Below are 14,628 nucleotides of genomic sequence, written 5' to 3'. Positions count from 1 at the left end.
TTTTTATTTATATTTGATTTTTGTTAATGGCACATTAAATATTATTATTGTCACCACTACAGCCTCGTCTTGGCCATCCTTGACTGGCTTGTGTAATAAGTCCCTTTCATGAGGTTCACCATGAACACCCACACTGGATGCCACCCATTGGGTCACCCCACAGTGGGTGTATGTGTAGTTGCATGACTATTTTGTGCAGGTGCCTGTGGCGCAGCACTGTGTTATGGAGCTCCACGTGGCGGAGGTGGACGGCATGCCTGGCGAGGCTGGTGATGTTGCTCATCCTCGGATGAAGTGATGAATGCAGCTATGGCGCCCCCCCCACCCCCATCCTGACGGTGTGAGTTTGAGGGGGTCCGCAAAGTAGGTAAATGTGTTTGCACAGCAGAGTTTAGGGTATAAATTAAGAATTTTGAGTGGAAAGACAAAGGTGTTGCAGCCAAAACTTTGTCTGAAGTGACAGAGTGCCCTGCTGCAATAAATGAGGTTTTCCCTCCAACTGTCAAATAATCCTTTGCATCTCCCACTGGCTGCTGGCTGAAACACGTCTGCTCCAACAGGGAATGTTTCCCACAGCACGGGAAACACGCTGAGGATCCTTCAAAATTGCACCGCTGCCAAAATCTCCACTCAATGAGGTCTGTCAAGTACCTCAAGTATTTGACTAACTATCTAAAGCAGCATCCCGCCAGCTTTAATTGCCAGTGGGAGTCCCGCATTCGGGAGCTGCGCGCGCACCTGAACACAACACTGGGGAACCCGGAAGTCAGTGGGTTGGCTCCGAACCCGCTCCAGGATTCCGCCATTTTAGGAGCCCCCCCGCCCCCAACGCACCTGCTCGACCGTCCGCAAATCAGCCCCTACCTGTCTGCCTGCTCTTTTGGGTGAAAAATAATGTAGTGAGGAATTAAAAATGAATAAAAATACATGAAGCCCAAGCTGTGATACTGTGCAACACAATGAAGGATATATAGTTTGGTTCTAACATCTTAGTTTTAAAATTGATGAATGATAAAATTAGAACTTCAAAAATGATTATTCTGAAAACTAAATTAAACATTTGCCTTAAATCATAAAGATACATTCTCCTCTCATATCAGGAAATAGCTAAAAGATCATAATTTCAACATTATTAAAAACAATAAAAGCGAAAGTAGCCAACTATTTCCATTTTAATGTTGTTCCCCAAAGTGATTTAAAATGCACACCGTTTGCAAAAGCAACAGTAATATTTGGGCATCAGGTTGGTGATTTGATCCCAAAGGGTCAAAAAAGTTAACTGGTGTGAGACCACCTCCATTTGAATGTTATTAGTGTTAAACAAATGCAGACACTTCCACCAAGGATCTCGTAACATGAAAATTCAACTAGCCGGTGACTAGAGCCCTGTGCAGGCATGCTTGTATTTACATACAAAGTTCCTTTATTGCTTAGTAGAGTGCGAGTTGCAGTCTAGTTCATGTTTGCTGGCTGCGTATTGCACTCTACATGACACTGGTCCCTGCAGTATAATGGCACCATTATTTTAAACTGGAAGACACAATTATCTTAATGATGGAACAGTTCAATAAGCTTTTATGGATAAAAAATAACGACAAATATAAGAAATCTGAAATGAATAACAAAGATACTGAAAATGCACAGCAGATCTGAACGAAAAGACAGGTTAATCTCTCAGGTGGAAGCTTTCATCAGAGCCGATAAAGCCTCTTGATAGAATTGATCAAAACAAAAAGAAAGAAGAGAGAACAAATTACGAGCAGCTAGAGTTTAAATGTGCAAGGTAATTTGAAAAACAGGCAGCTAATAAGTTTAAGTAGATTTCCATCAAGTAGAATGTAAATGGGAGAATTAAACAGCAAGATCTCGGAGACGGGCGAGGTCTGAAAATGCTTAAGTCAATATGCACAGCAACTGAAGAGGAAGATGTTTTACTGCAGCTCCTGAAGTTCCTTTTTCTCCTTTCTTGAGCAAAAATCTACTTATGAGACAATTTTTTCAAGTTTAGTTGTAGAAATGAAATAATCATGGAAGGTACTTACTTGACCTTTGGTTTTTGATGAAAAACAGCTTTAGACGCTCTTTGAATGTATTTTCATTCACATAAAATTCAACTTGTACCCTGTGAATGAACAAAAAAAATGCAACCAAATTTCAGATTCTTGTAATTAGTCTCATAATATATTAAGAAACAATAAAAATAATGACAAATAGTGCTCACAGATTTGCGGTGGGATTTATAATAATGCAAAGAATTAAAGGATTGCATTTTAATGCAAAGGGAGGTTTTTGCCTTGTAAAAATTCTGAACAATCAACAGTAAAAATAGCATGTGTTATGATCTAATGGAGCAACATCATGACCGAACATCATGATTCACTTATACGGCTCCGGGAAGTGGGAGAAAGGAGGGTTGCCTTGTTTGGTCCACAGGAAATCATTACAGAGTGCCTGGGAGGAGGTAGTGCATAGGGTAAATGCAGCATCAACCATTTACAGGATTTAGGAGTAGATAAGAAAGTTTGCCAACCTGGAAACATCTTAAGATATTAGATGCAGCTTTATATCACAAGTAGATGGGCACAGTCAGCATGCCATAAAGTTATCCTCACACATAGGAACAGGAGTAGGCCATTCAGCTCCTCGAGCATGTTCCACTATTAAATTCGGTCATGGTTGATCTGTACCTCAACTCCATTTAGATAATGTCACACTCTGTCAGACATTGGCTGCTGTTCCATGCAAAGCACTCAGACTATCCTACAACTCTTAAAATGCTTGTAATACATTTGCATGCTATGGCAGAGAACAAATTCAAAGCTGCAACTTACAAGTAGAACTCTTCACACATTCATTTATGAAAAAGGACTTCACAAAGGATTCTTCTAACACAACAGTAACATTCTGAGGTTTTTACCTATCCCTCTGAATTAGACGGGACTTCGGTTTAATTTATATTGCAATGTTGCTATGAATATAGATTCTGTTCATAAAAGATTAACTCCCAGAGAGAGACATAAGTTACCACAGATGTTGTTTGGGACAAATTGTTTGGATTACCAGCCAACTCTGTTTCTCACATACCACATGTGTTTGAGAACAGCAGATCGTCCAACACCTCCCAGAGACCCTTACACTTCAAATGTTGGATTGGTTTATTATCGAGATGCCTGCAGGGGGCTTAGCCGAACAGGTAATGCAGTTGCTATTGCTCCCACACCAAAGGGTAAGTTTCTCATTCAAGGTGGTAGATTTGATTGGCAGCTCGGCTGACCAAGCCTTTACTTACCTAGCTCAGGGAGTGGCCAGAGATCAAATGCCTGTCTGTCTCTCTCTGTAAGAGGCAATCTACAGTTTGAGTCTGGATAGTGAGAGTCAGATAGCAAGGTCTTGCTTTCTAAAGATGGGTACCAGTCAGTTTAGAGGTTGCTGACTTGCTAAGTGAGTTAGACCCATGTTAAATTGCATAATATTTTCTATGATACCAGGAGTAATAGGAAAATAATTGAATCTCATAGTGAAAGCTGTATTCTGTTCTTTCATATATTATATCTTAAATGAATCAGTTAATTTAGAATTGACATCATCTCAGTAGGTTACTTTTTCAGTCCATCTTTAAAAAGGGATGAGAAATGCACATGGTGGTACATGCAAGTTCACAGTATCCAATGCATGAGAAGTCTTATTGTTCTGGGTCACTCAATTGTTCAATTAGATATTGGGTGGAAAACGTAATCTCTAAATTGTAGGGGATGCAGAATCCATTTACAGGAATGACCAGTGACTCTGAATCAGAGAGAAATATCAAGTGCAGACTTGAAATCTATAACAGCAACCTAATTGCATGATGGATGCATTTTCAATCTGAACCCCCTTTCTCCTCCCCATATCAAAAGATTGGTGTTATGTTGGGATAGCTCATCAATTAGTTCCTTTGTTCTCATCCAGCACTACAATTAATCAAAATATTCAGCTAACATAGAATCTTCAACTATGCTGTGTTTGTGGTTTATGATATAGTAAATGGTTCCCATTCCTCAGGTACTGTCCCTTCCCTTTCAAAGCTACCATCACCCCCTCATCTTTGCAGCCTTTGACATGATCGACCACACCATTCTCCATCTACACCTCTCATCCAATGTCCAGCTCAGTGCGACTATCCTCACGTGGTTCCATTCTTACCTATCCTGTCATGGCGGTGCTTCTCCACCGGTCGCTTCTTTTTCTGCCTCTGCCCTATGACCTCTGGAGTCCTCCAAGGATCTATCCTTGGCTCTTCCTTTTCCTCATTTACAAGCAGCTGTTGGTGACATCATCCAAAGACATGATCAGCTTCCACATGTATGCTGATTACATCCAGCTCTACCTCTCCATCAACTCTACTGACCTCTCCATGTCTCTGTGCTGCCAGACTGCTTGACTGACATCCAGTCTTGAATAAGCCATAATTTCCTCCAGCTAAACATTGGGAAGACTGAAGCCATCATCTTTGGCCCCTACCACAAACTCCATATCCATGTCACTGATTTCATCCCGCTCCACAGTCTCTCAGGTTGAACCAGTCTATTCACAATCTCAGTGTCCTATTCAACCCCAAGCTGAGCTCACGTCCCCATATCATCTCCATCACAAACACCACCTAATTCCACCTCCATAACATCACCCGCCTCTGCCCCTATTTCAGTCCATCTGTTGCTGAAACTCTCATTGATGTCTTTTATCACCTCCAAACTTGACTATTCCAATACTCTCCTGGCTGGCCTCCTATCCGCCATGCTCTGTATACTACAATTCATCCAAAACTCCGCTGTATGTATCTTATCCTGCACCAAATTTCGCTCACTGATCACCCCTGTCCTTTCTGACCTATGTTGGTACCCAGTTCCTCACTGCCTCCAATTTAAAATTCTCATTCTTGTGTTTAAATCCCTTCCTAGCCTCACCCCTCCCTATCTCTGAACTCCGCCTTACAATCTCCCAGAACTCTGATGTTGGCCTTTTGGGCATCCTTCACTCCCTATACCTTACCATTGATGGCCGTGCCTGTAGCCACCTAGGCCTCACACTCGAATTCCTTGCCTAATCCTTTCCACCTCCCTCTCCGTTTAAAAGCCTCTTTAAAACCCAGCTCTCATCCATCCTAATATAGCTTCTTCTTTGACTCAGTACCCACTTTTGTCTGCTTACGCCTCTGTGAAGTGCCTTGAGATATGTTTCTATGTTAAAGGTGCTACATAAATGCAAGTGTTGTTGTTCATACAATGGCAAGTATCACGACTTTTAAAAATGTAAACTGCAAGAGATTGTTTACATAGCTAGCCCTTTGAATTGCAAGCACCTCTTGCTTTTTTGATCATGATTTCATTGTGAAATACCTTAATTAGTTACTCCTGTCACTACTGAAACATCACTTCTTGATTGTTCTACAAACATACAAAAATGACTGACACGAAAAGGCCAACTGGTCCATCTATCCTGTACCATATAATTGTGATGCCTTATGCACCATGATACAGGTGCTCCCTACCCACCTGGAGCCAAGCTAGGTTCTATTTAGCTCCTCTTAATATCCTGGTGAGTTCTAAGTAGGAGACAGCTGTGATGAAGTAAAAGATAATGGAATGCTGAGCGGTGAGACTTCAATAATTTGGTGTTTTTGATATAAATTGACTGAAATTTGATGCCTGAACCTGAGTCTAAACATATATTTATGCTTGCAACCTTGCAATATTTTCCTTGTGAAAAAGCATTTCCATCAATATCATCAGATCTCCTGTGGTATTGTTGACAGTGAGTCAGCGGATATACTCTTTTATCCCATCTAACAGAATATATAATCAGGAAAACTGATTTACGGTGGTTGAATTAGTCAAAATGCATTTTTAGTACACAGTATTGTGGGACTGTTAGTATTTATTTAGATCAAATTTCATAATTACGTACATATATGCATGAGATTTATTGTGGGATATCACGTTAAAAAAGATTCAATTAAATTAAGGTCACACTTTGATAATAATAAGGGAAGGAAATATACCTTCAATAGTAAGGTTTGGCAATGTGTAGAGTAGAGATCTGCCATCTTTTGGAGCAAGGTGCCAGATACATAGGGTGCCTTGGCTTGTTTTAAAAGTTTTCAAATGATTTTAGAAAATTCATGAATTTCTGAGTGTTTGAAATTGGTGTTTACCAAAAGAATTAATAATCTAAAATGCTGGATGCACAATGAGATTTATTTTTGTGTTCCTATTGTCCAGACCATGGTGGATATTTTAATCTTTGCCTGCTCAGCGGGATTGAAGCGGACGAGCAGTTAAATGGAGCGGCTCAATTTCCTGCTCCGTTCCCGCTGATTTTTAGATTTTAACACTATCTGTTTGGCGATGGAAGAGTCGCCCGCCGGACTCAGGTTGGTGCCTCATGATTTAATGTGAATCGGGGGCCCAAGACATCAATGGGACCCCGACTGTATTTTAACCCAGGCCTGAGCGGGGAAGCCAACGTGGCTCTCATCAGGTCAAACCAGGTCGACAGCTGACAGGAGGACGAAGAATCTCTCCAAGGTAAGTTAAAAACTTTCATTTGTGAGGCCAGGCGGCCTCCCCTGCCTCGGATTCTCCCTATCCCTCCCGTCAGCACCCCCCACCCCGAAATCCGCTCCCTGCAAATTACCTGCTTACCGGCGAACCTTCCTTTGGTGCCTCCGGTGTTAATTGTATCGTGATTTATAGTGTTAATTGTATTCAGGTGGTGTGTGTCAATTGGGGACTCTCTTGTATCCTTTTTATGAGAGTTTATCGAGGGTATAGTGTCTGTGTAAGGGGAATCTCTGTGAATAAAGGCTTGAAAGCAATTAAAGACCAGGCTCTCGCATTCTATCCTTCACCACTTGGCTATCCAATTGATAACATCCGGTCCCCCGAACATCGGCTCCTCCCCACCAGCCAGCTGCCTCCTTCTGCTTGTTCTGGGTGGGCAACTGACTGGTGACATGCAGAAAGTTAAAATACACCGGGCTTCAAACTTAGGCATGCAAGTGCATTTCGCACCTGCCCCCGGCCACCCAAAACCCGCTGAGCATTAAAGTCCTTCCCCATATGTAAACATATGTGGTGAAAAGAAAACATTCACATCTTTCTCTCTGATTACCAGCAGCCGAGCCTGGCTTTATTGACATCTACATTTTGAACCCATCAGTAACTGATGTGCTAGCAAGAATTGGCAAAACCATTATGACATACATTCCTGCAAATGCGAAAAAGATCTGAATAATTCCTTTGCTCAGTCTGAGATAAACTGTCATTAGGGATATTCTGGCAGCAGAAGTATTTTCTCCCAATTCTCATCAGTCAAAACCATCTGCACTCAGCCTCCATCCATAAAATAAATAACCACTGGAAAAATAAGACCGTCAACCATAGGTCGTCTAATCCAAATATGATAGTTTTACTTTGCTTTTGCACTGTTGTGTTACATTTAGTGAGGACTTCTTTTAGCAAGTATATGTTAATATAAAATAAAGGCTGTAAGATGAATGTCAAATCAGAGATAGATGTCATTTTCTGTCATGTGCAAGTGATGTAGTCATATTCTCTGAAGAATTAACTGATATTTGGTTACAACAGCACAAATATATTACCTAAAACTATTTTAATCACTGACCACACCCTCTTAGTGAAATTACGTTGCGAGTTTTTGCTGTAATATATGGAAAAGGCAAACTTATCAGTTAATAGAAACCAACTTTTTTCTAAAAGCCTTGCTGGTAGAAAAAAAACTTTTGAACAACTGCTAATTGGGAGAGGTAAAAATAAAAGGGGTTGTGAGATGTTCTGTTTCATGGCTGATTGGACTATTGAGCCCTTTAGAATCTGCCCCATTTATCGAGTGAGCTATCCATTTAAAGCCCATTCTGGCTGGCTTTAATATCACCTCTTCATTTGATGTGATCTGAAGGCAAGCTATTCTAATTTGCTACTTGAAGTGTTGTAAGAATTGAATGCTGCAGTTTTGGTTGGCTCCTTTATAAAGTTTCTGAAATAGTAAACAAATAAGCCATTTTTTCTGTAATATAGCTTTTACCAACCACTGCATAACCTAAGCATTGAATTTTGTGTCAATATAGCTTTGAAGCATGAGTAAAGATGAAAAACTTGTATATATAGTCTCACTGGTATGAGTGAGTTTGGGTATTATCTTCTGGAATCAATTGCGCCTCATTAAAAACCACTTTTCATATAAATATATATCTATCTCTCAGAGAGATAATTATTGGCTTCAGAAACTGAAATCACAATACAATTTAAAATCCTGGAAAATGCACCGAAGGAATGTTGAAAGTCACTACAATTGTAGTATTTTGTACAATTTGGAGAACTCCATTATAAAAGCAATGGAAAAGGTGCAGTGTAGATTCACTAGGACAAGGGGTTACAATTATGATGAGAGACTGAGAGTTGAGAAGTTAGAGCTTTTGTCATCACAGCTGAGAAGGTTAAGGGGTGACCTAAAAGAGTTCTTCAAGATTATGAAGGATTATGAAAAAGTAAATAGTGATTGATAACTTCCACTGGAAGAGGAGAGGTTAAAAAATAGCTGTTTACACAGACGGTGGTTAGGATGTCAAATTTTCTGCCACAAACCATTGTTGAAGTGGAATCCATCAATTCTTTTAAAAGAGAATTAGATGGATTACTTGGGGAAAAAAGGATTATTAATGGATTTGGTGAGCCAGCAGAAGAATGGGATCAGACTAGATGGATCACAGAGAAAAGACGTTGTACATGACCAAATGGTCCATTTCGGTGCTGTAACCTTCCATGATTCATTTAGGCCAAGAAAATCAGGCCTGGTAAAATTCAGCGCACAACAAATTGGACGCATGAGGTTGCACACTCGCAACTAGCAAAGCTCTGTGCTGTCAGCGGAACATGTGTATCATATGATCATGTGATCCACACTCTGTACCTGGGATTCACTGACGCTGCTGCTGAATGCAAAACTGGAATTTGTTCCATTCTCAGCGCTGTACTCCTGAACTTTGATCAACTTAACATTTATGTATTTTTCTTAAACTACAGTCAATAGCCAATTTTCTTCAGCAATCACACTTTCACTGAACCATTTGATTGTTGCTTCTTGGCAGGAAAAAGTACATCAATTACAAAATGAAGAACTGAAGCTGAACATGTAGTAATTTAATGCAAACACTGAGAACAGAAATGATTCCATCATCACTTCGCTCACCTTCTATTATATCTGCTTCTAAGCTGCTGGCTGTTAATTTTAATTCTAGCTCCCCTAGCAACAGAAGCTCAGTCTGGGATTCTACCATCTTAGTAGTGGTTTGTAGGGAAAGAGAAATAAGAAATTAAATGAGGGGTCCAGAAATCCACACACTCATACCATTCTGGTTCTATGTCATAAAGCTCTGCATACAGACAGATGGAATTGCTGCAAGGTTTAGTATGCCAGTCAAATTGCCATTTTCAAATGTCCCATCACTTTCCAGGAGTAGCCAAGCGAACTTCACAGCAGCCATTAGAATGTGTTGACTTTGCTCCTACAGCCATTAGAAATCGCTAATGTTTCCCGAATAACTTCTCAGATAGGATGCTTTCTATTTTTCTTCAAATCATCTTCTCTGACACAATTGTGCCAATGGCAGTCAGCAAATATTGGCAAAGTCGTAGCACGTAACGGACATTTTCCTACCACAGACTTGAGCATTAAGCTACCATAAATATGCTGCTGTATTTATGTCACAAGAATCAGTTCTATAATACTCTTAGCTGTGAAACCCACCTACTTGTGCGGTGTTGTAGACTTCATTGTACCAGAACAACAATAATGTTTAGATCACACAGGTAATTCCCTTAAGTGGTGTTTTTTTTAATATAATCTGGGCTTCTGTAGAATATCCTTACTCAGGACAAAATGGTTGCTGCAAACAATTTAAAGTGTTAGAATGCTGCAGGGTCCACCTGAAATATTTTGTTTGCTTCAACATTCCATAATGATTCTGGATGTTCCAAGATATTTTTACTTTCTCATTTGATCCAGGAATGCTCTAACTTCTAACAATATCCCAAAAGATTCATAGGGATATTAAAAGTGGATTAAACACTGTGACTGAAATTACAATAAAACATTAAAATCACTTCTTATTTCTAATATAATTTCACTTTTCAACCCACTCCACTTTCATTTGTTATAATAGTTATATGGACTGGTACTAAACAGCATCAACCTTTGCTTTGTTTCTATGTTTTATAACGCACTCTTAATGGCAGAAAGCCACACAGTGTGTAGGGATACTTCACTGAAACTTGTTCCAAAGATAATTAGGTTTTGTAAATGTGATTTTTACAATATCCCTTCACAAAGCACTTCACTTGCTTTGATGTACTTCGATAAATTGAGGGCAGATGCTTTGATTTGCCTTTTTAGTAGCTGACAACATTATGTCATTGATGTTTGTACTGTATTACGCCTGTATGAATAACAACATGAATAATACTTTGATGTATCTTACTTAAGAGCTGTATGTATTGATGGAAGCCACTTTCCCATGATATTGCACGCAGAGGGGTTGAGTTTGAATGTGGCCACCTGGCGTAAACAGGATGGTAGCAATCTGAAAATGGCACCAGGGCACTTACCACCCCATTCACACTGGCACTCCGGCTGCCGCCATCTTGGTAGGAGGGGCCTTTAGATGAACAGCTGGAGCGCGCGCCTGCTTCAAGTGGGAGGCCACTTTTAATATGTGAATTAGATTCTAACGATTTATATAGGACCCCGATTTCAATTTTGAGGTACAAATGGGTGCAGCGTGTGTTGGACATGCTCTGCCCATTAGTACTGATATTGTGCTGCCTAACCAGCAAACTTTCAAAGGACTGCTGGAGGCCGCTCAAGGAACGGCCCAAAACCATTTTCATCCTTTATTTTTGTGGGGCCGGGGGGAGCAGGAATGCTTGTCCAGGCCCGACAGAAATACTGCGTCTCGCTTCCCGCTTTCGCACAGTTCCCCTGGGGTCATCTTCCCCGCCCCCAACCAGGACTGCTTGGAACTGGCCGACTTCCCACCCTCCCTAACCAGCGTGCTCAATCATAATGGGAAAAATTTGACAAAACAATGTGCCAACAGGAGGTCAAGTGCTGCAGACAGGAAGTGTGTGCGGATAAAAGATTTTTAATATAGCTATAGATGTGCGTGTCCGCTCAAGAACACCATCCCCCCTCCCCCCCAACCCATCACAACTGGCAGACAACTAATGTTATTTCTGTATTTAAAAAGGGAGATAGAACCAATCCAGGGAACTATTGACCAATTAGCTTAACGTTGGTGGTAGGAAAGATAATGGAATCTTCACTCAAAGATGTAATAGAGAAACATCTAGAAACTGAAAATATAATAGAGTAGTCAGCATGGATTTCAGAAGGGAAAGTCATGCTTGACCAACCTTAGTGAATTCTTTGAAGAAGTAACAGAAAGAGTAGACAAGTGCAGTGCAGATGTAATATATTTGGATTTTCAAAAGGCCTTCGATAAGGTACTACATTATAGACTCACGACTATGGCCAGAGCATATGGAGTCAGGGGACAGGTAGCAGAATGGACAGCAAGCTGGCTACAAAACAGAAAACAGAGAGTAGGGGTTAAGGGTAGCTACTCAGACTGGCAAAAGGTGGGAAGTGGTGTTCCACAGGGATTGGTGCTGGGACCACCGTTATTCACAATTTATATTAATGATTTGGACTCGGGAATTGAAGAACAATTTGAAAATTTGTGGACGACACCAAATTTGGGGGGGGGGGGGTGGTGGGGGTGTCGTTAATACAAGGGAAGAATGCGTCAAAATGCAAGACTACATAATAAACTTGCAGAATGGGCATGTAATTGGCAAATTCATTTCAATATAGATAAGTGTGAGGTGGTGCATTTTGGCAGGAAGAATAAGGCCACATACGACTTGGATAATAAGTCTAAATGGGGTAGAGGAGCAAAGGAATTTAGGGGTACAGATACACAAATCACTAAAAGTAACAACACAGGCTAATATGGCCATAAAAAAGGTCAACCAAGTATGGGGTTCATTTCTAGGGGAATAGAATTGAAAAGCAAAGAAGTTATGTTAAACTTGTATAGAAGCTTGGTTAGACCACCCTTGAAGTAGTGTGCACAGTTCTGGTCTCCATATTATAAAAAGGATATGGAGGCATTGGAGAAGGTGCAAAAAAGATTCACAAGGATGATACCAAAACTGAGAGGATATACTTATCAGGAAAGGCTGAACAGGCAGGGGCTCTTTTCACTAGAAAAAAAGAGAAGGCTGAGGGGTGACTTGATCGGGGTCTTTAAGATAATGAAAGAGTTCGATAGGTTAGACAGAGAAAATGTTTCCACTTGTGGGGGAGTCCAAAACTAGAGGTCATCAATATAAGATAGTCACTAATAAATCCAATAGGGAATGCAGGAGAAACTTCTTTACCCAAAGAGTGGTAAGAATGTGGAACTCACTACCACAAGGAATAGTTGAAGCAAATAGCATAGATACATTTACGGGGAAGCTATATAAGCAAACGAGGGAGAAAGGAATAGAAGGGTATGCTGATAGGGTTAAATGAAGTAGGGAGGGAGGAGGTTCGTGTGCAGCATAAGCACCGGCATAGAGTAGTTGGGCCGAATGGCCTGTTTCTGTGCTGTAGGCTCGATGAAACTTGACCTTAGACACCATCTAGAACTTAGCAATTCGGTTGATTGGCACCACTGGCACTTGACTCAATATCCACCACCTGCACCACGGTCTACAGGATGCAATACAGCAACTTGAGCACAGAGGTTGGAAAATACAGAGAGTGAACCTCTAATGGAGCAAAGTGCTAACAGAATGAGGACTTTTAACTGGGAATTTGGTGAGTGTGGGAATTAGGTGCAGAGGGAGAAGGAGGTGCTAAGTAATTTAAACTAAAGAACTATAGACAAAGAGTGAGCGGAGCATAAGGGGAGCCGCATGAGGAATCAAAACAAGGCAAGGAGAATTGCCAAGGTTAAGTCAGTAAGTATTTAGTTCATTAGTTAGTGTTTTTAGCGATTGCTGTTCTTCATGGTTAGTGTTTTTTTTTAAGTGGTTAGCGTTTTAGTAAACAGATAAACAGTAAAGTGCCTTGAAGCTAAACAAAGTTTAAATAACTGTAGCTAACACGGCAGGACAGCTGGAGCCCGTCGCAGGCACATCCTGTACCATGAGGGAACTCCAGAACACTTTGTGTGTCCTGGAAAGCCACATGTGCAGGAAGTGCCGCCAACTGCTCGAACTCAGAGTTTGAGTTTGAGGGGCAGCTGGCGTCACTACAGCACGTACGGGAAGCTGAGAGTTTTGTGGATAGCGCGTTTCAGGAGGTGGCCACCCCGCAGCTACAGAGAGTTCAGGCGGAGAGGGAGTGGGTGACGAATCCCCTGGGAGTGTAGCACTGACAAAACGGTGAATACCAATAAGGGTGCTGACACCTCAGGGGAGTGCAGTCAGGAGGAAATCCACGGCACCGTGGGAGGCTCAACTGCACAGGGGGGGCAAAAGAAATGCAGTTGTTGTGTGGGATTCGACAGTCAGGGTGACAGACAGGTGTTTCTGCCACCACCGACGTGAGTCCCGCATGGTGTGTTGCCTCTCTGGTGCCAGGGGAAAGGACATCACAGAGGCTGCAGAACATTTTGGGGGGGTGGGGCGGAAGGGAAACAACCAGAAGTCATGGTCCACATGGGAACTAATGACAGAGGAAGGAAAAGGTTCGAGGTCCTGCAGTCAGAGTTTCAGGAGCTAGGAAGGAAGTTAAAATGCAGGTCCTCAAAAGGTAGTAATCTCTCGATTACTCCCAGTGCCATGCACTAGTGAGTATAGGAACAGTAGGATCAGACAGGTTAATGTGTAGCTGGAGCAATAGTGCAGGAGGGAGGCCTTCAGATTCCTGGGGCATTGGGACCAGTTCTGGGGCAGAAGGGATCTGTTCAAGATGGACGGGTTGCACCTCAACACAGCTGGGACCAATGTCCTCGTGGGGAGGTTAACTAATGCAGTGGGGAAGGGTTTAAACTAATTTGGCAGGGGGACCAGCACCAGGATGAAACATTAGAGAGGAGAAACAAGGTGTACGGAGGGACAATTAGCATTAGTGTAAAGAATAGTTCAGAAATAGGAGGGATCAAACAGGGGGCAAATGCGAGGCAGTCTAAAAATAGATTGGAGTGTATGTATGTAAATGCACAGTGTGGTAAATAAGGTTGGTGAGCTGCAGGCTCAAGTCCCCACATGGAACTATAATATAATGGCAATAACAGAGACTTGGCTCAAAGAAAGGGAGCATTGGGTACTTAATATTCCTGGCGACAGGGTATTCGGGAAAGATAGGGAAGGAAAGAAAGAAGGGTGTATGGTGGCAGTATTGATCAAAGGAACAATTTTAGCACTGGAAAAGGATGATGTAGTTGAAGGGTCAAAGGTAGAATCTATTTGGTTAGAATTAAGGAATAGAAGAGCTATTACACTGCTGGGTATATACTATAGGCTACGAAATAATGGGAAGGAGATAGGAGAGCAAATTTGTCGACAAATTACAGAAAGA

At 41.5% G+C, this 14,628-nt stretch overlaps 1 protein-coding gene across 1 annotated transcript in view; it reads right to left on the bottom strand.

Annotated features, from left to right (window-relative positions):
• The window catches only part of LOC137325483 (potassium channel subfamily T member 2-like), a 576,738-nt gene that overhangs the window by 399,675 nt on the left and 162,435 nt on the right, over nt 1-14,628 (bottom strand). Inside the window, exon 2 of the mRNA XM_067990641.1 lies at nt 2,043-2,122. Coding sequence (XP_067846742.1) covers nt 2,043-2,122 — 80 coding nt within the window. The remainder of the gene's footprint in view (nt 1-2,042; nt 2,123-14,628) is intronic.

The sequence above is a fragment of the Heptranchias perlo genome, chromosome 9 (assembly GCF_035084215.1).
Source record: "Heptranchias perlo isolate sHepPer1 chromosome 9, sHepPer1.hap1, whole genome shotgun sequence".
NCBI lineage: Eukaryota > Metazoa > Chordata > Chondrichthyes > Hexanchiformes > Hexanchidae > Heptranchias > Heptranchias perlo.
The sequence above is the reverse complement of the archived record's forward strand: the minus strand, read 5'-3'. Positions and strand labels throughout refer to the sequence as shown.